Source organism: Excalfactoria chinensis, unplaced genomic scaffold (assembly GCF_039878825.1).
Source record: "Excalfactoria chinensis isolate bCotChi1 unplaced genomic scaffold, bCotChi1.hap2 Scaffold_85, whole genome shotgun sequence".
Classification (NCBI taxonomy): domain Eukaryota; kingdom Metazoa; phylum Chordata; class Aves; order Galliformes; family Phasianidae; genus Excalfactoria; species Excalfactoria chinensis.
In genome coordinates, this window is record NW_027315717.1 from 1302890 (window position 1) to 1328194 (window position 25305).

General features: G+C 48.0%; 2 protein-coding genes across 2 annotated transcripts; both read left to right on the forward strand.

Annotated features, from left to right (window-relative positions):
- The first annotated feature begins 319 nt into the window (after window positions 1–319).
- LOC140265406 (olfactory receptor 14J1-like) lies at window positions 320–1285 on the forward strand. The gene has a single exon (XM_072361327.1). The coding sequence runs from the start codon at window positions 320–322 to the stop codon at window positions 1283–1285; it is 966 nt and encodes a 321-aa protein (XP_072217428.1).
- A 7309-nt stretch (window positions 1286–8594) lies between these two features.
- LOC140265407 (olfactory receptor 14J1-like) lies at window positions 8595–9530 on the forward strand. Its single transcript, XM_072361328.1, has one exon. It carries the CDS (start codon window positions 8595–8597, stop codon window positions 9528–9530), a length of 936 nt encoding a protein of 311 aa, XP_072217429.1.
- Window positions 9531–25305: the final 15775 nt, after the last annotated feature.

Sequence of the window (25305 nt, forward strand, 5' to 3'; positions counted from 1 at the left end):
ACTACACTTGTCCTGAAAACAGGCTGATTTCTCTAAGAAAAACTAAATTACACAGAGGCTGGGGCTGGGGTCATGAGGAGCTGCTGGAATAGAGAGGAAAATATCCAGGAGGCTGGGATATGATAAGAATATGAGAAGACATTAAGAACTGCCTAGTCTTCCACTCCTAAAGAGACGGTTGAAGCTGGAGTTAAATGAAATTTTACCAAAGAGAAAAGGAGAAGTTTTATAGTATAGCAGGAGCAGAGTTTCTGAGAATAATCTGTACTGGTCATTATCTTCTGTGCTCTGAGCAGGTCTCCAAGCCCAGGATCAGCAGATGCCCAACAGCAGTTCCATCAGCGAGTTCCTCCTGCTGCCGTTGGCAGACACGCGGCAGCTGCAGCTCCTGCACTTCTGGCTCTTGCTGGGCATCTACCTGGCTGCCCTCCTGGGCAACGGCCTCATCAGCACAGCCGTAGCCTGCGACCAGCGCCTGCACACCCCCATGTACTTCTTCCTGCTCAACCTGGCCCTCCTCGACCTGGGCTGCATCTCCACCACCCTCCCCAAAGCCATGGCCAACACCCTCTGGGACACCAGGGCCATCTCCTACGCAGGATGTGCTGCACAGATATTTTTCCTTCTCTTATTCGCCTCAGCAGAGTGTTCCCTTCTCACCATCATGTCCTATGACCGCTACGTTGCCATCTGCAAGCCCCTGCACTACGGGACCTTGATGGACAGCAGAGCTTGTGCCACCATGGCAGCAGCTGCCTGGGGCGCTGGGCTTCTCAATTCCCTGCTGCACACTGCCAGTACGTTTTCACTGCCTCTCTGCCAAGGCAATGTTGTCAACCAGTTTTTCTGTGAAGTCCCCCAGATCCTCAAACTCTCCTGCTCAGAATCAAATCTCAGGGAAGTTGTGCTTCTCATTTTTAGTGTCAGTTTAGTCTTTGGGTGCTTCGTTCTCATAGTTGTGTCCTATGTGCAGATCTTCCAGGCCGTGCTGAGGATGCCCTCTGAGCAGGGACGGCACAAAGCCTTCTCCACGTGCCTCCCTCACCTGGCTGTGGTCTCCCTGTTTGTCAGCACTGGCATTTTTGCCTACCTGAAGCCCCTCTCAGTCTCTTCTCCATCCATGGACCTGATGGTGGCACTTCTGTATGCAGTGGTTCCTCCAACAGTGAACCCTATTATCTATAGCATGAGGAACAGGGAGGTCAAAGATGCTGTGAGGAAAGTGATGACCAAATGTGTTTCAATAGCAGTGAATGGCCGATCTTTTCGAATTCATGACTTTTAATGCAGCTTTTATACTGAATCGAAGTCTCTTTTATTGTTTGTTCTGTGCCATTTTATCTGTGTGATTTATTTCTTCTTTTTTTTATTTATATTTTTTTTATTAATACTGTAATGTTTTTCATTAAGACATTATTACTCAAATCATTTCCTATTCAGCTTGTACCTTTGTAGTGTTGCCCAGACACACTGTACATAAACATAGAATCATAGAATTATCCGGGTTGTAAAAGACCTTGAAGATCATCAAGTCCAACCACAGCCTAACCATAGTACTTTAATAATAACAACCCTCTGCTAAGTCATATCCCTGAGCTCTCTGTGAACCTTAGCAGAATAAAGGACATGCAGTGACTCTGTCTGTCCTTCTTGTGAGACATTTCTGGAGCTGTCTGGGTTGAATGTTCTCAGAAATCCACAGTCCAGCAGGAAGCACACGGCTGTTCATCAAACTGAGTAGTGCCTTCAGCCTGCAACAGCTGACGGGTCATCCCTGGGCTCCTGGCTGGGGTCTGTGCTTTTGGGCTCACATCTGTCAGTACCACTGGGAGGCCAGCAGCAACTGCTGGGTTGCACTTTAGTTATCAGGTGACCTCTTCTTCATTATCTGTGAGACCCTGAACAGAACAAGGTTTTGGAGATGGGTTATCATGTCAGAAGCTTCCAAGCTTCCTTCTGGGCTTCTTCCATTTTGTACACAGAAGTGGTCACTGCCTCCAGGATGGTCTGTGGTAGAGGAATCCTGCACAAAGGTCTAATAAATGTTACCCAGGTTCAACAGGAGCCATTCTGCAGCCTAGGCTGGTAGGTGGAAAACTGCCTCTAATGAGATGACTGACATGAGCAGGTCAGGAGAATCCTGGAGAATGCAGATGGGAGACTGAGGGGAGGGAGTGGGAGTCTTACAAGTCATGTTTTCCTGATGTCCAAGTTATGTGCCCATCACATGCTAATACTGTTGTGCCAGTCCAGGGGGTCAACAGGAAGGACAAAGACACCAACGGAAGGGATAGGCTTCTTTTACTGCCCACTACAAAATTATACAACAAATAAAGCATTGTCTCTAGCCAAAAAATAAGCTTAGCAGTAAAGGAAATAAGTGAGGCAGTGGGCCTAATCATTGCTACGTGAGCTCAGTGATTAAGATACATCACCAGCTGACCCAATACTTTCTCACCGCCCAGATCAACAGTCACTGGGGAGCCCTGTTTGCAGTGAGGATCTGGAGAACCTCTCCCAGCCATTGGGAACTTGTTCGGCAATGCATCCCTCCCAAGGGTGAAGCGTCCAGAGCCACTGCAAGCAGGTCCAGCCTTTACACCAATGAATAAACTGATCTTCGTAGCAGTGTGGGGGAACACGTGATGCCCTCTTTCTCCTCTTGGCTTTCTCCCCAAAGCCTGGCCAGGGTTCAAGGAGGCACAAAAGGACTTGTGCTGTCCATGGTGATGTACCACAGGCCTCTTTGCCAAGTCTGTCTGCCCAGCCCCCATGCAACATGCTCTATCCGGTACCAAGCATGGCAGCAAAGCTTCCCTTGGGTCAAGCCCGCTGTCGTCATGGAAATGCAGTGTGACAGCACACAGATTCCAGCAGCCCGCATGGTGTCACCAGCACCAGGACTTCCTCTGCCTGTCTCGGGGCCACAGCCTGCGAGTTTTGCCGTCCTCGCCTACTAACCAGACGAAGCCTGCCGTGCTGTATGGATGTGATCCCTCCAGGCAGAAGATCTGCTGTAGGAACCCACAGGGTCGGGGGGAGAGGCCTGTCAGGTCTGAGTCTCACCTGGCCGCACTGCAGCCTGCCGGCTGGGCCGTACCACTCAGGCTCCTCGGAATCCATTTCGAGCTCCCAATGTGCACACGGGCGTCCAGGCTTTGGAAGAAGCCGCTTCACCCCTGCCGAATGTTGGCACACAGGCTGTACCAGACCCACTGACCCGGGACCCCGTTGTGCCCACTACTCCCCTGCCCACAACCCCACACAACGGGGCTCAGAACGGCTGTAAATTCCCACCGCTCCTGGACCCCGAGCCTCATGGCAACAGCCTGGCCCTGGACTCTCACTGGTCAGAGTCAGCGTCGCTGGCTCCGGTTGGCTGAGACTCAGCGCACGGGAGCGGCAGTTGGCAGCTGGCTTAGGGTTGCCCGGCTCTGCCTTCGCACAGTACCACTGCCGCAGCCCGTCTGTTCCTGACGAGCTGATTCTGTAGAAGACAGTGTCTATCTCAGGGATTTCCTACTCTGTTTCAACAGCTGAAGGACAATTCGGTCATTGGTCGCAGCAAACACAAGTTCCCAAGGGAAAGGTCCTGGTTAACATAAGGTCCTTTTATGACAAGGTTATCCATTTAGTTGACCAAGGGAAGCCAGTTGATGTTATTGCTGAATATTTCAGTAAAACTTCTGATACTGTTTCTCACAGCACCCTTCTGGGCACAGTGTCCTGCCTATGGCTAGACAGAAACAGAACGTGGTGGGTGAGCAGTTGGCTATTAGGTCAGGTCGAAAGGATTATAGTTAGTGGGTTCCATCAGGTTAGTAGATGGTCACTATCAGGGATCCCCAGGACTCCATCTTAGAGCCACTTCTCTTTCACATTTCTGTGGATGACCCATGTAGGACTAGAAGATGTTCCGAGCAAGTTTGCTGATGAGACCAGATGAGGAGGTGCGGTTGCTTCCACTGAGTGTTGAGAGGACTTGCAGAGAAATGTGGAGAACTGGGTCAGAGAAGTGGGTACCAGTTTTTACTAAGCATCACGTGCATAAAGCATAACAAGAACAAGTGCCTGATTGTGCACCTGGGTAGGGACAACCCTGGACATACACACTGACTGGATATGGGACACTGGAGAGCGGTCTGACTGAAAAGGATTGGGGGACCTGATCAGCATAAATTGAATGTGAGTCAGCAGTGTGCCCAGGCAGCCAGGAAGGCCAAAGGACCGCAGGAGTTCATCAAGCAAGGTATTGCCATCTGGGTGATGGAAAGGATCATCCCTCTCTGCTCTGCATTGCTACAGCCTCACCTGGAGCACTGGGTGCAATTCTGTGCAACGCACAGCAGAAAGGACATCAAACTATGGGAGGATGTGCTAAGGAAATTACTGGAACTGAGAGATCTCAAGTTCAGCGTTTCACTGGGATGGACTGCTTGTTCAGATTGGGCCCTTCTCACATCCCACATCTTCAATCACATAAAGAATGAGAATGTGATCCGAGACAGCCAGCACAGCTTCACCAGGGGAAGGTCGTGCTTAACTAATCTTGTGGCCTTTTATGATGGAGAGACGGCAATGGTGGACGAAGGGAAGGCGACCGATGTCATTTACCTGCACTTGACTAAGGCCTTTGACATGGTCCCCCATCACATCCTCATCTCCAAATTGGAGGGAAGTGGATTTGATGGGTGGACAACTCGATGGATGAGCAATTGGTTGAAAGGCTGTAGACAGAGGGTGGTGGTCAATGGCTCTATGTCCAGGTGGAGGCCGGTAACGAGCGGTGTCCCCCAAGGGTCTGTCTTGGGACCGGTGCTCTTTAACATCTTTGTTAATGACATCGATGAGGGAATTGAGTGCACCCTCAGCAAGTTTGCTGACGACACCAAGCTGAGTGGCACAGTTGATACGATGGAAGGAAAGGATGCCATCCAGAGAGACCTCAACAGACTGGAAAGCTGGGCTCAGGTGAACCTAATGAGGTTCAACACAACAAAGTGCAAGGTTTTGCACTTGGGCCGGAAGAACCCCAGGCACCTGTACAGGCTGGGAGGAGTGATCCGTGAGAGCAACTCGGCAGAGAAGGACCTGGGGGCACTGATGGATGAGAAACTTTACATGAGCCAGCAGTGCGCTCTGGCAGCTCGGAAGGCAAATGGGATCCTGGGCTCCATCAAGAGAGGGGTGGTCAGCAGGGATAGTGAGGTGATTGTCCCTCTCTACTTGGCTCTTGTGAGGCCCCATCTGGAGTACTGTGTCCAGTGAGGTATGGAGCCTTCAGTACAAGAAAGACATGGAGATTTTGGCAAGGGTCCAGAGGAGGGCCACGAAGATGATCAGGGGGCTGGAGCATCTCCCTTATGAAGACAGGCTGAGGGAGCTGGGCTTGTTCAGCTCGGAGAAAAGAAGGCTGAGGGGTGACCTCATTGCAGGCTTTCACTACGAGAAGGGAACCCATAATCAGGAGGGGAGTAAACTCTTTGAAAGGGCCAATAATAACAGGACTAGGGGAAATGGATCCAAGTTGAAAGAGGGAAGATTTAGGTTGGATGTTGGGGGGAAGTTCTTTACTAGGAGAGTGGTGAGGTCGTGGCACTGGGTGCCCAGGGAGGTTGTGGATGCCCCGTTCCTGGAGGTGTTCAAGGCCAGGTTGGATGGGGCCCTGGGCAACATGATCTGTTAAGTGTGGAAGTTTGGTGTCCCTGCCAGGCAGGGGGGTTGGATCTTCATGATCCTTGAGGTTCCTTCCAACCTGGCTCATTCGGTGATTCTCTGATTCTGTGATCCCATTCCAGAAGTAGGATTTGATTTAGAATGGCTGGGCCTTGCATCTACACCATGGTACTGGTGTTCAGAAGATGGCACAGAGGTATGAGACCCCTTGTGGGGCTCACAGTTGTTCATCAAGCACTGACACTATCAGGGCATGGCTTTCATGTAGGTCCTCAGCTGCATTTGCCAGCTGACTGGGGGTGTGCTGGAGACCCCAGATATCTTCCATTCCAATGAGAGCCCAGGACAAATGAAGGTGTCATCACTGAGAGAATGTAGGTGTGTCACAGCAGTAGAATGCCTGAAGCTCTGGGATTTGCAATAGATGGGAAACAGAGAAAGATCTGTCTCTTCTTCTCATGAGCTCATCCATTTGGTCAGCTGAATATACGCTGCACTCTCAGGTGCCCATTAATCGAACATCTGATGTCATTTAGGATGGCCAAGAATACTCCCATGCCTCATCTGGCCCCCAGCTGATGCTCAGGAAGGAGGTGGCTTTCCCAGATGTTGTCTACTACAGCTTGCAGGCACTGCTGTGCACATCTATGAGCACCACAGGCACCTTGTGCTCATCGAATGTCTGTTTTTGAGCAAGTAACTTCCATCTTAAGAAAGGCCAAGGATTCAGACCAGAGGCTCACGCATGCAGGCAACTCCTGCTCATCTACTTTGAGCCATGATTAGTCCCATCTCCCATGAGTCCGTGGGGAAGTGAATCTCCTTTCAACCCCAGGGTTTTACATCTGGAGATGAGACACCTACATTGTCTGCCCAGCTGAATGACAGACCTACCAAGGGGAAGTCAGAGAGTCCCTGTCCTCGTCTGTGTGTCTTAATTATTAAGGGCCAGGAGCAGAGCTTTCCAGGTCAGGCATTTGCACTTCTGCTAGGCAAAAATGATCTGTTAAAACAGCCTGATATAGTCAAAGAGTTAAACTCAAAGTTAGAAGTTAGGTATGTGGGCCCACAATGAACTAGGTTGAGTGGTTACGATAAAGAAAGAGCATCCTGCACACTAAACGAAAGAAGGCGGCCAGAAGCAGACTACTTCTATCAAACATGATGGGGTAAAAAGGACAGAGAGAGGAAGACTTTGAGCCTTTGCAAGGAAGATGTCTGATTTCATCCCCATGAGCACTGCAGGAAGAACCCAGCTACAAACAGCTCAAATGCTGGACAGAGGGGCAGAATGTAAATGAGTACCTGGAAAATAATGAATATGTAGATGAGTTCCAGGAAATATGTTGAATACGTATTGGCTTGACTTTTAAATATGTAACACTTCTGCTTGCTGTCGTGCAAGATAGGAGTGATCCCTTTTCACCCTGCACCGAATACATGCATTCCTGCTTGATAACTTAACTCCAGGTTATAGATTTTGATTCTGCAACTCCAATCCATGCTTCTGGAATCAGTCTGTGCCAACTGTTCAGAAAAATTAACTGACATCCAAATGCCTTTTCCAGAGATGACCCTGCTGTCTATCAGGATCAGGGAGCCTTGGAGCCCCAGAGGAAGCAGTGAGGAAGAGAAACTCAAATCCTCTGGTGTGCTGAGCTGGGCTGGGCTCCTGGGACTCAGGGAGATCATAAAAGAAGGCAAAGCTGCAGAGAGACAGCTGTGCCCAGGATCATCTCTTGTGCACAGCACAGCCTGCAGGTAAAGGAAGGAGAGGAGAGAAAGGCGAGAGAGCTTCCAGGATGTGTGAGGTGTGAGCAGGCTGAGAGCACGCTGCAGGAGAATTGCTCACAGGCAATGGCACGGTGAGTCTCACTTCAGGCCATATAGCTGCTATTCATAGAGGGTTAACTAAATCTGGGACATCCCATAGCAGATCTGGCTGCAGGCACTGCATGATTCTTTCTTGTGGAAAAGGATTTCTGCTCCAGCTGAGGGCTTCTGTGCTGAAGCATCAGAGCACAGCCCTGAGGGCTGCGTGTCCCAGCACGGCTGCAGGCTGTGCATGTGGGGCTGCAGGCGGGTGCCTAGGGCTGTCCTGCAGAGCAGGGTCCCTGCTGTGCCCCAGGGGCTGTGTGCCGGCTATGGGACTCTGTCGCCTGCCAGGCTCAGCACTCAGCCTGCCCGGGGAGCTGCCCAGGGTGCTGCGGGGAGACGTGTGGGGGGAAGAAGCCCCCCGGCAGGGCTTGTGCTGCCACAGCTGCTGCCTGGGGCAGGGGGATCACAGCTCCACTGCACAACAGGATGTTTCCTAGGGCCCTAGGGAAGAGGAGAGCCAAGGCAGGGATTTTTCATTTCCTATTATGAGGGAAGGCAGAAAGAAAAGGGGGCAGAAATCTAAAAGGGGATGTCTAATTTAAAAACAGTTCTGAAACTCAGAAATATTTTGTTCATCTGTAAGTTGTTCTCTGATCAGGCAGAGAACAAGGTGAAATGTCACACAGGTTGTGCTTTCAGCCTCTCCTTACTAAAAGAAAACTATCAGTTTAACTTATTGTTGTTTTCTGCAGACAGTAATAGTTGATTTCTCCTGCAAACTGGCAGATTTCTTTAAGACAAACTGAAGTGCACAGGTGCTGGGGCTGTGGTCAGAAAGAATAGCTGCAGTAAAGAGGAAAATATCCAGGAGGCTGGGATACGATTAGGAAATGAGAAGAAAGTAACATCTTCCTAATCTTCAACTCCTTAAGGGATGGTGAAGCTCATGAAAAAAATACTCAAGTTCTGGAGTTAAATGATCACTTTTCCAAAGATAAAAGAAAAATTTATAGTATAGTAGAAGGAGTGTCTCTGAGAATGGACTGGACTTGTCATTATCTTCTGCACTCTAAGCAGGACTCCAAGCCCAGGAACAGCAGATGCCCAACAGCAGCTCCATCAGCGAGTTCCTCCTGCTGCCGTTGGCAGACACGCGGCAGCTGCAGCTCCTGCACTTCTGGCTCTTGCTGGGCATCTACCTGGCTGCCCTCCTGGGCAACGGCCTCATCAGCACAGCCGTAGCCTGCGACCGCCGCCTGCACACCCCCATGTACTTCTTCCTGCTCAACCTGGCCCTCCTCGACCTGGGCTGCATCTCCACCACTCTCCCCAAAGCCATGGCCAACGCCCTCTGGGACACCAGGGCCATCTCCTATGCAGGATGTGCTGCACAGATTTTTTTCTTTGTCTTCTTCCTCTCAGCAGAGTTTTCCCTTCTCACCATCATGTCCTATGACCGCTACGTTGCCATCTGCAAGCCCCTGCACTACGGGACCTTGATGGACAGCAGAGCTTGTGCCACCATGGCAGCAGCTGCCTGGAGTAGTATGCTTCTCTATTCCTTGCTGCACACTGCCAGTACGTTTTCATTGCCTCTCTGCCAAGGCAATGTTGTCAACCAGTTTTTCTGTGAAATCCCCCAGATCCTCAAGCTCTCCTGCTCAGAATCAAATCTCAGGGAAGTTGTGCTTCTCATTTTTAGTGCCAGTTTGGTCTTTGGCTGCTTTGTTTTCATAGTTGTGTCTTATGTGCAGATCTTCCTTGCTGTGCTGAGGATGCCCTCTGAGCAGGGACGGCACAAAGCCTTCTCCACGTGCCTCCCTCACCTGGCCGTGGTCTCTCTATTTGTCAGCACTGGTGCTTTTGCCAACCTGAAGCCACTCTCACTCTCTTCCCCATCCATGGACCTGATGGTGGCACTTCTGTACTCAGTGGTTCCTCCAACACTGAACCCTATTATCTACAGCATGAGGAACAGGGAGATCAAGCACTCTCTCAGAGAGGTGTTACAGTCCGCACTATTCCAGATTCCATAATGTGCACATCTTCCTCTCACGATTCCCATTAATGGTTCTTTATGTTTCATGCATATTTGATTATTTGATTGCATATGATACAGCAATCTGCAGAAAAATGTTGCAAATTATTTCACTTCTTTCCTACCTGCTTTTCGTATTCTCACTCCATGAGCTCGTGTAAACATTGAACCAGATTCCCTGAATAGGCTGAGAGATAAATGAAAAGCTTTTAAAGAAGACTTTTCCTTAGCTCTTCTCTCTTCCTACCTTATCTGGATTTGGGGGAGCTACAGCTACGGATGGCAGCAGAACATTCTCTTTTCATTCCTGCACTCTTTCCCTGCCACAGTGCTCTGAGCCGGCAATACAAACGGCTGTGTCAGTTCTGGCCTCCTTGCTGGCACTGCCATAACGAGAAGGCACCCTCAGAGCAGGAGCACAGAACTGGAGGTCTCTTCCAAAGCTGGTGTAAGGAATATACCTCAGGAGCTGCTCCCTGAGACCTTGAGATCTTCTGATGCTTTTCACTGAGTGACTGGGTCAGATTCAAGAGTCCCAAGGAGATATTTAAGGGACTCATAACAGTACAGAGGTGTAGAATTTGTTGGATGAAAGCTATTTACTAAGACAGAGAAAAAGAAAAAAAGATAATATTTATAACATATATGTATCTATACACACATATATATATACACATGTTTATATACAGCATATTTTCACATATATGTAATATATGCAGTTGCAAACATTACTCCCTATGCTTATTTGCAAGTCCAGGACTTGTTGCAGGGGTTTTAACAGTCACAGGGTTCACTGTAGGAGCTGAAGTGGCTGTTGGGCTGTTACAGGAGCTGGAGCAACTGCAGAGCTCATTGCCAGAGCTGGAACCACCACAGGAGCTGTGACTGAAGTTCGAGCAGCCACTGGGCTCTTTGAAGGGGTTGGAGTGACCACAGGGTTGTACCTCCTGGTACAGTGCACCTCCCTTGGGAGGGAGTTGTTTCATTTTTTTATTGCAATACTTGGAACAGCTACAGGACCTGTAGCAGGAGTGACTGCAGAGCTCATTATGAGGGGTGGAGTGACAGCGCAATCTTTCCAGAGCTTGGAGCAAATGCGGGGCATGCAGCTGACATTTGTTGAATATGCATGAGCTTGGCTTTGAAAGATGTAACAATTCTACATGTTAGTGTGCAAGACAGGAGGAGTGATTCCCCTTTGCACCCTGCTCTGAATAAACACTTCCCTGCTTGGTAACCTAACCTTGGTTTATAGAGTTTGATTCCACATGTCAGATTGGTGACCCAGATGGGACCAGCTCTGTTTGGCTGCAGAACCAGGTGAGAGGGGGAAACCTTTTGGCTCACCCCAAGATTTCTCTGCCCTATTGGAACGAAAGCAGTGCGCAAACTGCACTGGTGGAGAAATCCTACCAAGCTGAGGGAGAGGCAACCTTCTCCGATTGCAAAGTTTACCCTAGCAGATCCACTGGTGAAACTGTAGCTAGGAGAGCATGATAAAGAGGTTTGCTTTCTGGTGGATACGGGTGCTTCTTTCTATGCATACATGATTTTGTAACAGCAGTAGAAAGTACTGCCCCAAAGTGATAAGGCTTACTTTCTTAAGCCTTTACTATTTATTCTAGGTAAACAGGTAAGAATACACAAAGTTACATTCACCAAAGCCTTTGCTATGGCAAGGTTTACTAGAACAAATGTAAGTTGAAATAAAGTCTAAAGGACAATTGGAGTCTGAGGTAAAAGAAGAACATTTAATAGAGGTGCTTAGTTTAGCAATAATCACTACCCCTGCAGGGATTGGGATTTCAGATGAAGAACGTGGTCTAGTTCATCATGGGGTGTGTGTGGTGCAAACCCAAGGATGCAGCACCAATGGCATTCAGAATAAAGCAGGGAGCGCAGCCAGTTTGGATTAAACAGTACTCCCTCATATTCAAAGACAGGAAAGCAATCCAGCCAGTAATTGATCATTTTCAGAAACTCGGGTTGTTGGTGGAGTGTGAGTCAAAAATACAACACACCCATCCTCCGGGTTATAAAACTGTACAGGAACTACTGGAGACTACAAGATTCAATGTCTATCAATAGAATAGTGGAGGATTTATATCCATTGGTAGCATATCCATATACAGCGCTTACAAAATTATCATGGGAATTGGCATGGTCCCTCTTGTGCCACCCCGTGGCACCCAGTCTGTGTTGCTGCAAGGGTTGGACTGAGGCACCAGCTCTGTCAGCCTCATCTCAATTTTGTTGTACCACAGCGGTGTCTCCCGGTGGTGGGTGATGAGGTCGTAGAGGCTGTCAAAGTCTCAGCTGTCAGTCAGAAAGAACCTGTGGATGCTGGCGTCCTGCCGCTGGCAGATGTGACAATGCTGCACCTTCCTATTACGCCAGATGGACAGAATGCAGTCCCCAATGAACGTTTTGCTCTCCCTGACAAGAAAGGAGCCATCGGGGACCCCCATCTCAGAACAGCACTCTGTCAGAAGCCACTCAGCAATGTGCCGCCCATTCTGTCCTGCTTCCAGCCTGCCATGGAACCATTCCCGCGTGAGATGCAGCTCCATGTTCACGCTCACCTCTTTTTGCACAGCTCGTCTCCCCCTGACGTCTCCCCCCATTGTCCTGACCAGGACGACATAGAGTGGGTTCCATGCACAAGTGATGGGATCTTACACCATTTGGCAATCCACCGTCTGCTCCTCTGCCACCGTTTGGCACTCTGCTGTCTGTTCCTCTGTATTTGCCATCTGCTCCTTTGTCAGACATGAACCCATGGCTCCTTACCACTCATTTCAAGCCACCTCAGTATTGGTGAGGCTTTTCAATGATCTTTATAGTATATGCTAACACCCACACTAGGCGTCTCGTGATTATGTTGAGAGGATCTGTCTGGCGTGCATAGTTACAGTCTTTCAGTTTTCTCCCTCCATGTCTGCTGAAATTAATTGGGGAGGGGGGGAAGAAGGGTGGTGTTGGGGGTCGGAGAGTATACAGAAACAGAGGACATGGAGGTGCAGGATTTGGTTCCAGACAGTAAACATTTAAAATGAGATTAAAAACCAAGATACCAAAAGTTGATAGAGGTCTCAGGAGGGCAGGTGGGCGAAGGAGGGTGGGTTAGGGTTCAAAACAAAATAATAGTTCCTACATCCCTATTAGGGGCCATAATCATGGCTGAGCACAGTAAAATAAAACTCTTAGGGGAACAGAGGCTCTGTATCAATAGTTGAGCCAATGGATTATGGCTCTGAAGTTATACACCACCACTGAATAGGTAGCACAGCAATGTGATGTTTGTTTACAGAATAATCCTAGAACAGGCCCCAGTGTTCTGTGGAACAAATAGACCATTCACCCTGGCATTCAGGAAGGGGATGTCACACACACCCAGAAGGAACAAAAGGAGCTTAGGGTTCTCATTTGATGATGCTGTATATAGATATAGATTCAGTTGGAGTGCCCAGAGGTATCTCTGGTAAATTTAAGTTGAGAAATCCAATTGCTGAAGGGTTTGAATCACTGTTCTGCTAGGTGACAATTAACAACAACGTGGATTGGATTAAGTACATTTCTCACTAGAAAAAAAAAGAGAGAATCCAATCTACAGTCTATATGGAAACATACTAAACTACTTCATCAAGTATTGATAGATGATACTTCATTTGGATTCACAGATGACACTTCATTTGGATTCACAGAAAATGGAAAAACTATCTGATTTCCTACTGAATTTTGCATTGCTAAAGCAACTTTTTATTGCATTGTATTTCTGCAGTCATCTTGCTTGTTTCAATGTACGTTGAAATGAGGTGTGTATTACGGCAGTGTAAAACCTGTGGGAATAGCTATGAAGAATAGAAACAGTGCAAACTAAGACAGAAAGTGGAGAGTGGAAGTTATTTGAAATCTTCCCTTTCCCGGAATGTGGTAATCTAGCATAAGGATTTGCTAGGTCCAAAAAAAGGAGGGACTGAGTTTGAACAGGGGGACAATCTAAGGCTTAACTATTGCACAGGGACTGTGTAAGCAGGATGTCAGGCCAGAAAAGAAAAGAATATTTTGAAACTCCATTGTCAGAGTTATGGGGAACACTGGGCAAGGGACCAGCTGGAAACGGATTGTTTCTGTGAAGCTGCAGCGGGGTGAAAAGGGCAGGGTGAGGAAGACTTCCAGCCTTCGCCAGGAAGACATCGCGCCTTCATCCAGCAACCACCAGGAGGAGCCCCCTGCTATGGACAGTGCGTGCTCCTAGGGGAGGGGCAGTATGCAAATAAATTACTGGGAAAATTATGAGTATGTAGATGGCTTCCAGGACATCTGCTGAATATGTATGAGCTTGGCTCCCAAACATGAAACACTTTTGCTTGCTGGTGTGCCAGTTAGAAAGAGTGATCCCTCTTGCACCCAGCATGGAAATTTCAGCAACGCTGAAATAAACATACCTGCTCTATATCTCTCGGGCTATCAAGTTTGATTCCTCAAGTCAAGCAGAGAGCTTATTGAATGCTGAGGTACAACACACCCCCATTTCTTCAGACCTCCTGTCTCTTTTCTGGATCCTCACTGTCACCCAGTTTAGTTTCTGTCACTGTCATTCAGTGAGGCCAAGCTGACCTCTCCATCTCGCACAACAATGAGTCCCCAAAACGATGGACATTTTTCCCTCCCCAAGTCTCAGTTCTTTTACACATGCAAATCTCTTGGTGGTTCATTGCTGGTCTTTCAGATGAAGGCTGTCATCTTGATTTTCTTTGACTTGGGTCAGGCTGGTAAACACTTGGCTGGCTCTGGTTGGTGGTCTTAAGGGCTACAACAACTAAACAAGTAAAGTGTGAGAAAAACCCACAGTAAAATGTGAGTAAAATCAATGTAAAGTTGTAAAACGTGGTGCAATATAACAAAATGTATAACTATAATAACTAAAATACACTACACATGCATATATATACATACATACATAGAATTACTGACTGCACTCCCCCAGCATCAAGTTCCCTTATGGTATACTTTGAACATCCCCATCCTTCTGCATTACCCACCAAGTGCACCCAGGTCCCTGGGCAAAAACAGTTCCACGGAGAGGTTTGCCATTTCCAGAGGCTGGAAGGACCCAAACAGCTTTTCCCAACATGTTCTTTACATGTAAAACAGAGACCTTATCTCCCTCTATAGTATGGAGGGGACTGGATTGGCTAGGACCATCACGTTTGACAGATCCTCTAGTATTGACCAACCAAGTGGCTTCTGCCAGATGCTTCTCCCAGTGCTTAAATGCTCTACCACCCATTGCTGGAATGTTCTTCACCCATCCGTACTGGCCCCACAGCCACGGCACGGGCTATCTCTTGTTTAATCTGCTCAAAAGCCTGCTGCTGCTCAGGGCCTCGTGTAAAATCCTACTTCTTCTATGTCACCTGATAAAGGGGGCTTACAGTGAGGCTGTAGTTGGGAACACGAGTCCTCCAAAAGTCCACTTTGCCCAGGAAAGATTGTGTCTCTTTCTTGCTAGTGGGTGGAGACATGGCAGTGATTTTGTTGATCACATCTGTTGGGATGTGACAACGTCCATCCTGACACTTTATACTTAGGAACTGAATGTTCAATGCAGGCCCTTTTACTTTGCTTCGCTTAGTAGCAAAACCAGCTGGCAGAAGAATTTGGATGATTTGCTCTCCTTTCGTGAAAGCTTCTTCTGCTTTATTGCCCCACACAACAATATCATCAGTGTACTGCAGGTGCTCAGAAGCACCACCCTGTTCCAGTACAGTTTGGACTAACCCATGGCAAATGGTTGGGCTGTGTTTCCACCCATGAGCAAGAAACAGGCACAGTCTCTTCTGGGCATAGTGGAGAATTTGGAGAATGCATGTTTTTTTAATAAAACCACAATGTATGGCTCCACTGGTTGTCAGAGATGTTCATTAACCATCAGAAAGCTTCACTGATCAGGAGAGGGTGTCACTGGTCATCAAAGGGCTTCACTGATCATCAGGAGATTTGAGGTGTCCATGGGAGGGCACGTGCAGACCTTGTTCTGGGTGATGGGGCACTGAAGCAAGAAAACTAAGGTAGATCCAAAGGAGGGACAAGTGGCTGCAGTAAGAGAGGGGGTAAAAGGAGGGTGATGTAGTGTGGGGGAAGATGTAACTGTGAGCAAGTCACCAAAGAGCTTATCAGACTCTTTAATAGATCTTATCACTGTGAAACCTTGGGAGACCAGAGTGTGAGACAAGAGCAAGCAGTGTCTGTTTGCTTCTAAGGGTGGACAGGAGGTTCCACTGATATGCATTGTTAATCCTGTTACTCTTAAGAAACCTTTCATCCTTTGTCACTGTTGTTTGGGAGAAGCTGGGACCAATTAACTGATTGGAGGAACTGTTAGAGGAACAGGAATGTCTTGCTTGAAAGTGAATGGTATATAAGATGTATGTTGAACACAAGAAAGACACACTGTTCTGATGCTACAAGAAACTAAGAGAGCTCTCTAACCTGACTGAGCGCTGACATTTTGGGGAGAAAATGTCTTTTTGGTGGGATCAAGTGTGATATTTAACAGAGAAAATGCTTTATTTTTGGGACAAATAGTGATATTCAGGGAAAAATGTCAAAATATTGTTGCAAATCGATACTCAGGGGAGATACTGTCATATATTGGAGACAAAAAAGGGCATTTAGGGATGAAAGTATCATCTTGTGCTAAAAAGAGTAATTGTGTGTAGAAAATGTCTTCTTTTGGGAATGAAAAGCAGTATTTTGAGGAGAAACTGTCTCTTTGGTGAGGTCAAGTGTGATATCTATCAGAGAAAATTTGTAATTTCTGGGATAAAAATTGATATTCGAGAGAAAAATGTCTAAATTTTGACATAAATTCATGTTAAGTGGAGAAATTCTCAGATCTTGGAGACAAAACACACAGGACATGAGGAAGACGGGACATGAAAGCCAACATGCCAACCAGCTGCTGCTGCTGGCCTCTCAGAGGCACTGACAGATGTGAGCCTGAAAGCACAGACCCCAGCCAGGAGCCCAGAGATGGCCACTCAGCTTTTGCAGGCTGAAGGCACCACACAGTTTGATGAACAGCTGTGTGCTTCCTGCTGGACTGTGGGCTTCTGAGAACATCCAACCCCAACAGCTCCAGAACAAGGACAGACAGATTCACTGCATGTCCTTTATTCTGTTAAGGATCACAGAGAGCCTGGTTCATTATATAGAGTATGTCTGGGCTAATGTAGAAAGGAACAAGCTGAACAGGAATTGACATGAGTAATGATGTTTTGGAGAAAAACATCACAGTATTTTAAAAAATGAACAAGCATATATTACAAATACAAAATGGCACAAAAACAAACAAACAAACAAACAAAAACATTAAAATACAGATCAATTTAGTAAAAAGCTGCATTAAATGTCATGAATTCAAAAACGATGGGCAGTTCACTGCTTTTGAAACATATCCGATCATCACTTTCCTCACTGCATCATTGACTTCCCTGTTCCTCATGCTGTAGATGAGGGGGTTCACAGCTGGAGGCACCACCGAGTACAGAACTGCCACCATCAGGTCCATGGATGGAGAAGAAGCAGAGAAGGGCTTCAGGTAGGCAAAAAGGACATTGCAGAGAAACAGAGAGACCACGGCCAGGTGAGGGAGGCACGTGGAGAAGGCTTTGTGCCGTCCCTGCTCAGAGGGCATCCGCAGCACGGCCATGAAGATCTGCACATAGGACACAACTATGAAAACAAAGAAGCCAAAGCCTAAACTGACACTAAAAATGAGAAGCACAACTTCCCTGAGGTAGGAGCCTGAGCAGGAGAGCTTGAGGATCTGGGGGATTTCACAGAAAAACTGGTTGACAACATTGCCTTGGCAGAGAGGCAGTGAAAACGTACTGGCAGTGTGCAGCAGGGAATAGAGAAGCACAGTGCCCCAGGCAGCTGCTACAATGGTGGCACAAGCTCTGCTGTCCATCAAGGTCCTGTAGTGCAGGGGCTTGCAGATGGCAACGTAGCGGTCATACGACATGATGGTGAGAATGAAATACTCTGCTGAGAGGAAGAAGACAAAGAAAAAGAGCTGTGCAGCACATCCTGTGTAGGAGATGGCCCTGGTGTCCCAGAGGGCGTTGGCCATGGCTTTGGGGAGAGTGGTGGAGATGCAGCCCAGGTCGAGGAGGGCCAGGTTGAGGAGGAAGAAGTACATGGGGGTGTGCAGGCGGCGGTCGCAGGCTACGGCTGCGATGATGAGGCCGTTGCCCAGGAGGGCAGCCAGGTAGATGCCCAGCAAGAGCCAGAAGTGCAGGAGCTGCAGCTGCCGCGTGTCTCCCAGTGGCAGCAGGAGGAACTCGCTGATGGAGCTGCTGTTGGGCATCTGCTGTTCCTGGGCTTGGAGTCCTGCTTAGAGAGCAGTTGATGATGACAAGTTCAAAACAGTCTCAGAGACACTCCTTCAGCTGTACTATAATTTTCCTCATTTCTGCTTTCTGTTGTACTGCAAAATATTTCCTTTCCCTTTGGAAAATGTACAATTAGCTCCAGAACTTAAATTTAATTTCATGAGATTCACCATCCCTTAGGGAGTAGACCATTAGGCAGCTCTTTATTTCTTCTCATTTCCTAATCATATCCCAGCCTCCTGGGTATTTTTCTCTTTACTCCAACTGCTCTTCAACATCCCAACCCCAGCCTCTATGCACTTCAACATCTCTTAGAGAAGTAAGACTGTTTGCAGGATAGGTGAACAATTAAAGTCTGCAGAAAACCACGAGAGCTGGAACTGATTTTATCCTTTGAGGAAGGAAAGGCTGAAACTACGTTCTGTGTGACTGTTCAGAAAACAACCAAAGGATTGAAGAAATACTGGGAAGTCTCAGAGCTGTTTTCAAAGTTTACACCACCTTTTAAATTTCTGCCTCAAATCCTCTTTCCTTCCCTAAGAACAGGACATGGAAAATCCCCGCCTTGACTGTCCATTTGCCAAGAACCCTTACAAACATTCAGTTGTGCAGTGGAGCTGTGATCCCCTGCCCCAGGCAGCAGCTGTGGCAGCACAAGCCCTGCCGGGGGGCTCCTTCCCCCCACACGTCTCCCCGCAGCACCCTGGACAGCTCCCCGGGCAGGCTGAGTGCTGAGCCTGGCAGGCGGCAGAGTCCCATAGCCGGCACACAGCCCCTGGGGCACAGCAGGGACCCTGCTCTGCAGGACAGCCCTGGGCACCCGCCTGCAGCCCCACATGCACAGCCTGCAGCCATGCTGGGACACGCAGCCCTCAGGGCTGTGCTCTGACGCTGCAGCAAGCAAGCCCTCAGCTGGAGCAGAAGTCTTTTCCTACAGCAAAGAAACATGCAGTGCCTTCAGCCAGATTTGCTATGGGATGTCCCAGATTAAGTTAACTCTCTATGAACAGCAGCTGCATGGCCTGAAGTTAGACTTACCGTGTCATGGTCTGTGAGCAATGCTGCTGCAGTGAGCACAGAAGGCTGCTCACACCTTATGCATCCTGGAAGCTCTCTCCCCTTTCTCTCCTCTCCTTCTGTCACCTGCAGGCTGTGCTGTGCACTAGAGGTGCTCCTGGTCACAGCTGTCTGTCTGCAGCACCATCCACTTTTATGAGCTTCCTGTGTCCCAGGAGCCCAGCCCAGCTCAGCAGCAGAGGATATCATTTTTATCCTTCCCACTCGTATCCCCTGAGATTTCTCTGCATCTTCATGGTCAACAGCTCCTGAAAGACAACAGCATCATGACAGTACATTAAAATCTGTTGAATTTAACACCAGATTTCTAGTGGTCAGTGACTTATTCCAGACATGTGGTAAGTCCTCCCAGAGAGTGTTTGTTGAAACTAAAAGGGCACACAGATAAGGACACAATATCATAGAATCATAAAATCACCTTGGTTGGCAAAGACCTACACGATCATCCAGTTCAGCTGTTCACCTATCACCAATAGCTCCCACTAATCCATGTCCTTCAACACAATATCCATTCATTCCTTGAATACCATCAACTGGTGAATCCACCACCCCCCTGGGAAGTCCATTCCATGTCCCAAATTGCAGGACGTGGCATTTGGTCTTGGTGAACTTCATCCCATTGGCTTCAGCCCAGCTCTCCAGCCTATCCAAATCCCTCAGTAGGGCCTTGCTAACTCCAGGCTGATCCACACTCCCAGCCAATTTGGTGTCATCTGTAAACTTATTTAGGCTTCACTTGATGCCTTCATCCAGATCAACAATAAAGGTATTGAAGAGGAAAGGCACCAGCACTGACCTCTGGGGAACACCAAGTAGGCGCACAGGTAGGCGTCCAGCCCAGTCTTGAATATCTCCAGACAAGGAGACTCCACAACCCCGTTGGGCAGCCTGTTCCAGTGCTCCGTCACCCTCACTGTAAAGAAGTTCTTGCACACATTCGTGCGGAACTTCCTACTCTCCAGTTTTTGGCATTTCCCCTTGTCCTGTTTCCACACACTGCTGAAAAGAGTTTGGTCTCTCCACTTTGCCACCCACACCTCAGATATTTATAGACCTGGATCAGGTCCCCTCTCAGTCTTCTTTTCTCAAGGCTAAACAGACCCAGTTCACATAGTTTTTCTTCATACGGGAGATGCTCCAGGCCCTTCACCATCTCTGTAGCCCTTTGCATCACTCTTTCCAAGAGATCCGTGTATTTTTTTTATAATGGTGAGCCCAGAACTGGTCACAGTACTCCAGATGAGGCCTTACCAGGGCAGATTAGAGGCGAAGGATCACCTCCCTCGACCCCCTGGCCACCGTATTTTGTATGCACCCCAGAATGCCATTGGCCTTTTTGGCCACGAGGGCACACTGCCGGCTCATGGCCAACCTGTTGTCCATCAGGATACCCAGGTCCCTCTCTGCAGAGCTCCTATACAGCAGCTCATCCCCCAACCTGTCCTGGTGCATGCAATTATTCCTCCCTAGGTGCAAGACTCTCCACTATCTTTTGTTAAACCTCATCTGGTTTATTACTGCTCAGCTCTCCAGCCTGCCAGGCCTCGCTGAATGACAGCACAGACTTCAGGTATTTCAGCCAATCCTCCCCACTTCCTGTCATCAGCAAACTTGCTGAGGGTGGCCACTATCCTCTTGTCAAGGACACTGATAAAGAAGTTGAGAAAGACTGGACCCAGCACTGACACCTGGGGAACACCGCTACTAGCAGTTCTCCAACTGGGCTCTGCACCACCAACAACGACCCTCTGTGCTCTGCCAGTCAACCAGTTCTCGACTCACCTCACTATCCATTCATCTATCCCACATGCCCTCAGCTTTCTTCTAAGCAAACTTTCGTAGGAGACAGTATCAAATGCCTTGCTGAAATCAAGGTAGAAGACATCCACCACTCTCCCCTCATCCACACAGCCGGTGACAATGTCATATCTGGCTGTCAGGTTGATTGAGCATGACCTCTCCTTGGTGAACCCATGCTGACTACTCCTGACAACCTCCTTTTCATCCAACTGTCTGGAGATGGCTTCCAGCACAAGCTGTTTCAGCACCTTTCCAGGGACAGAGCTGAGGCTGCCTAGCCTGTAATTGCCCGGTTCTTCCTTCTTGCCCTTTTTGAAGAACAGAGTGACACTGGCTATCCTCCAGTCTTCAGACTCCTCCCCTATTCCCCAAGACCTCTCAAAGATGATAGAGAGTGGTGCAGAAATCACCGCTGCTAGCTCCCTCAGCATCCGTGGATACACCCCATTGGGCCCTATGTCTTTATGAACGTTATTGTGACCTAGGCGCTCATGGACCAGCTCTTCCCTGAGTAAAGACAAGTCTTCCATTCCACAGACCCTCATACTAAGCTCCAAGGTTTGGGATGGTTGAGGGAGAGCTTTCTCACAGAAGATGGAAGCAAAGAAGGCCTTCAGTATCTCCACCTTCAGAGCATCCCCCATTACCAGAACACCCCCCTCACTTAGTAGGGGACCCACAATCTCACTAGTCTTCCTGTTAATCTTAACATACTCAAAATAAATAAATAAATAAATAAACAAACCTTTTTTATTATCCTTTTTTAATGATTGTCAACCCATTTATGTAATACTATGCTCTGTTTGCAGGGAAGTGTGTGAGAGAGGTGGGCCAATGAGTGCTGGTTCTGCTGTGATGTGTTTATAACTGAATAATACAGACTGTTCATGGAAAGTTAGATGTTATTAAGGGTGTATATGGGAACTAAAAAACAGTATTGTTTGACAAACACTTTTGATGGTATAAGAAAGTGTAATTGTTGATGGCATATGGAAGTGCACTTGAGGGGATGTGGAAGTGTAAATGAGGGTACAAATAGTGGAATAGTTTACAGAGGAAAAGGAATTAAAGGGAAAGTGAGTTAATCGGCACTGACATGAGAGCAATCCCCCGCACCACTCCACTGTGAGAAGAGCAGAGCAGAGAAGAGGCACAGTCCCCATGTATCAGGTAGTGTTATTCTGCTTACCAAATGGATGAGCTCACAGCAGAAGAGGCAGTTCTTCCTCTCTGCTCCATCAGTGGCATACTCTGGAGTTCAAGGCACTGGAAAACTATGGCACATCTAAGTTCGATCAATGATTACTCCTTAGTATGCACTGGGCTCTCATTTCAATTGTATCTAATTTAGTCTAGGGTCATACCAGTTGACAGGAAGCTGGCAAATGTTGTCTCCTTGTAAGGAAGAGCAAGAATGATGACATGGACAATTATGGATCTTTCAGTCTCACTCCAGTGCCTGGTGAAATTATGGAGGCAATGGTGGTGGGAGTTATGGAAAAACAGCTGAAAGACAATTCTGTCATTGGTCGCAGCCAACACAAGTTCCTGAGGGGACGGTCCTGTTTAACTTCAAATCCTTTTCTGACACGGTTATCCATTTAGCTGACCAAGGTAATCCAGTTGAAAATGGATGAAATCCTTGAGGAATTCCGTAGAGCTTTTGATACTATTTCTCACCGCATCCTTCTAGACAGAATGTCCTGCATGCAGCTAGACAGAAACAGAACGTAGTGGGTGAGCAGTTGGCCAACAGGTCAGGCCCAAAGGATTACAGTCAATGGGATCCATCGGGCAGGTAGATGGTCACTATCAGGGTTCCTTAGGGCTCCATTTTAGGGCCACTTCTCTTTCATGTTTTTGCAGATGACCTGCATGCAGGACTTGGAGTTGTTCTGAGCAAATTTGCTGATTGGAGGTGCTGTTGCGTCCAGTGAGGGTGGAGAGGACTTGCAGAGAGATGTGGACAAGTCAGAGAAGTGGGTACCAGTTGGTCCTAAGCACCAAGTGCATAAAGCATAACAAGAACAAATGCCTGATGGTGCACCTGGGTAGGAGCAACCCTGGCCATACACACTGACTGGATATAGGACGCTGGAGAGATGTCTGACTGAAAAGATTGGAGGTCATGGTCAGCATCAAATTGAACATGAGTCAGCGATGTGCCTAGACAGCCAGGAGAGCCAGTGGTCCATTGGAGTGCATCAAGCAAGGTATTGCCAGCTGGGTGAGGGAAAGGATCGTCCCTGTCTGCTCTGCATTGCTACAGCCACACCTCGAGCACTGGGTGCAATTCTGGGCAACACAGAACATAAAGGACATTAACTATGGGAGGGTGTGCAAAGGTGGGCACTGGAACTGAGAGATCTGAAATTCACAGTTTCACTGGGATTGACTGATTGTTCATACTTGGCCATTCTCACATCCCACATCCTGTGATGAGACACAGGGCACACATGGGACATGAACTTCTCAGCATCCTTGCACCCCATGCAGAGCCTGGGATCTTCTGTCCCCATGTCTTTCTTTTAACATCATACAGACCTCCATTCCACTGCCCCAGGAAGGATCTTTAGTCAGCATGAGGTTCTCCCTGCCAAGTGTCTGGGAATCAGGGCTTGGCCTGTCTGCTTCATAAGAAAAAGCAGGGGTTTCTCAGCATCAGAGCCACCATGCCAGTGCCTTTGCCTGCCTGTAGTCATGGCTTCCAATTATCTGCTCTAACAAGTCCCTGGGGAAGCTTGCTTGTTAGTGTCCCTCAGTGGGCCCATTAATACTCCAAGAAAGTTCACTGCTACTTCTGCCTTTGTCTTGTTGAGCACTTTGTGCAGTCTTTTCTCTGCACTGGCGATTGACGGACTTATCATCAAGTATCGCCTGGGGCCCATTATCACCTGAAGAGCCTCCTGAGCCTTGTGCCTTCCTGACATCATCTTAAGGTATTCAGAACCTGTACAGCAAAATAGAGAGCAATATGGAGAGAGCTTAAAGTGGCCGAAGCCAGCAGTCGTTTATTGTTTATTTATTTATATTTGAGTTTAAACAAGTCATTAAAGCAGCACTGTGCAACTGTTATCAATCCGGAATGTTCCCAATGAGTTCTATTCTGTTACTGTGTGGGCAAATGTCCTCCTCAACCTCCCCACCCTATTTCTACTCACATTGGCCCCATGGGACTTGCATCACTTTTTTTTCACATCAATCTTCTCCTCTGCATTCACCCGCTCAGTGTTAAAATTCATATGCACCAGCTCCAACTAGTTTTCCACAGAGAACCAGAAACACATGGTCCATGAAAGAATTCCTTTTGTTTTTGGCCAACAAACAGCAGGAAAAGTGTTGCAATTGAATGAACAGTAAAACACAGTGATCAACTGCATGCCATGACCAAGCTGCATCTATTGAGGTTTGTCTTTCACTGGGAATATTTGTACAAGAAATGAGTTAGACACAGACATGATGCTGTTGACTTTCAGGAGCTGTTGGCCATCAGGACCCAGGGATATCTCAGGGGAGATGAGTGGGAAGGATGAAAATGTCATCCTATTCTGCTGGGCTGGGCTCCTGGGACTCAGGAAGCTCATACAAATGGGCAGTGCTGCAGAGAGACAGCTGTGCCCAGGAGCAGCTCTTGTGCAAAGCACAGCCTGCAGGTAAAGGAAGGAGAGAAGAGAAAGGGGAGAGAGCGTGCAGGATGTGAACGGTGTGAGTGGGCTGTGATCTCACTGCAGGAGCATTGCTCAAAGACTATGACACGGTAAGTCCCACTGCAGACCTTGTAGCTGCTATCATAGAGGGTTATCTAAACTGGGACATCCCATAGCAGATCTGGCTGCAGGCACTGCATGTTTCTTTACTGTGGAAAAAGCCTTCTGCTCCAGCTGACGGCTTGCGTGCTGCAGCATCAGAGCACAGCCCTGAGGTCTGCATGTCCCAGCACGGCTGCAGGCTGTGCAACCGGGGCTGTAGGCGGGTGCCCAGGGCTGTCCTGCAGAGCAGGGTCCCTGCTGTTCAGGGGGATGATGTGTAGTTGGAAGGAGCCCCCTGGCAGGGCTTGTGCTGCCACAGCTGCTGCCTGGGGCAGTGGATCACAGCTCCACCACACAACTGAATGTTTGTGAGGGTGCTTTGCAAGAGGAGAGCCAAGGCAGGAATTTTTCATTTCCTGTTCTGAGGGAAGGCAGAAAGGACTGGTGGCAGAAATCTAAAAGGGGCTGTCACAGCTCTGAGAATTTTCTGCATAAAACAGATTAAAATATCCAGGGAGACAGGATAAGATAAGAAAATATGTGGAAGGTTAGAGCTCCTAATGCTGCTTCTGCTTAAGGAATGATGAACTGCATGAAATTAAAAGCAAGTAATGGTGCTAAATGTACACTGTTGTAGGAGAATGAAAACATTTCATATAAAAGCAGGAGGAGTATCTCTGAGAATGGTCTGGACTTGTCATTGTCTTCTGCACTCTGAGCAGGACTCCAAGCCCAGGAACAGCAG

Coding starts and splice junctions, on each gene's coding strand:
- LOC140265406 (XM_072361327.1), top strand. CDS start 320: ATGCCCAACAGCAGTTCCATCAGCGAGTTCCTCCTGCTGCCGTTGGCA.
- LOC140265407 (XM_072361328.1), top strand. CDS start 8,595: ATGCCCAACAGCAGCTCCATCAGCGAGTTCCTCCTGCTGCCGTTGGCA.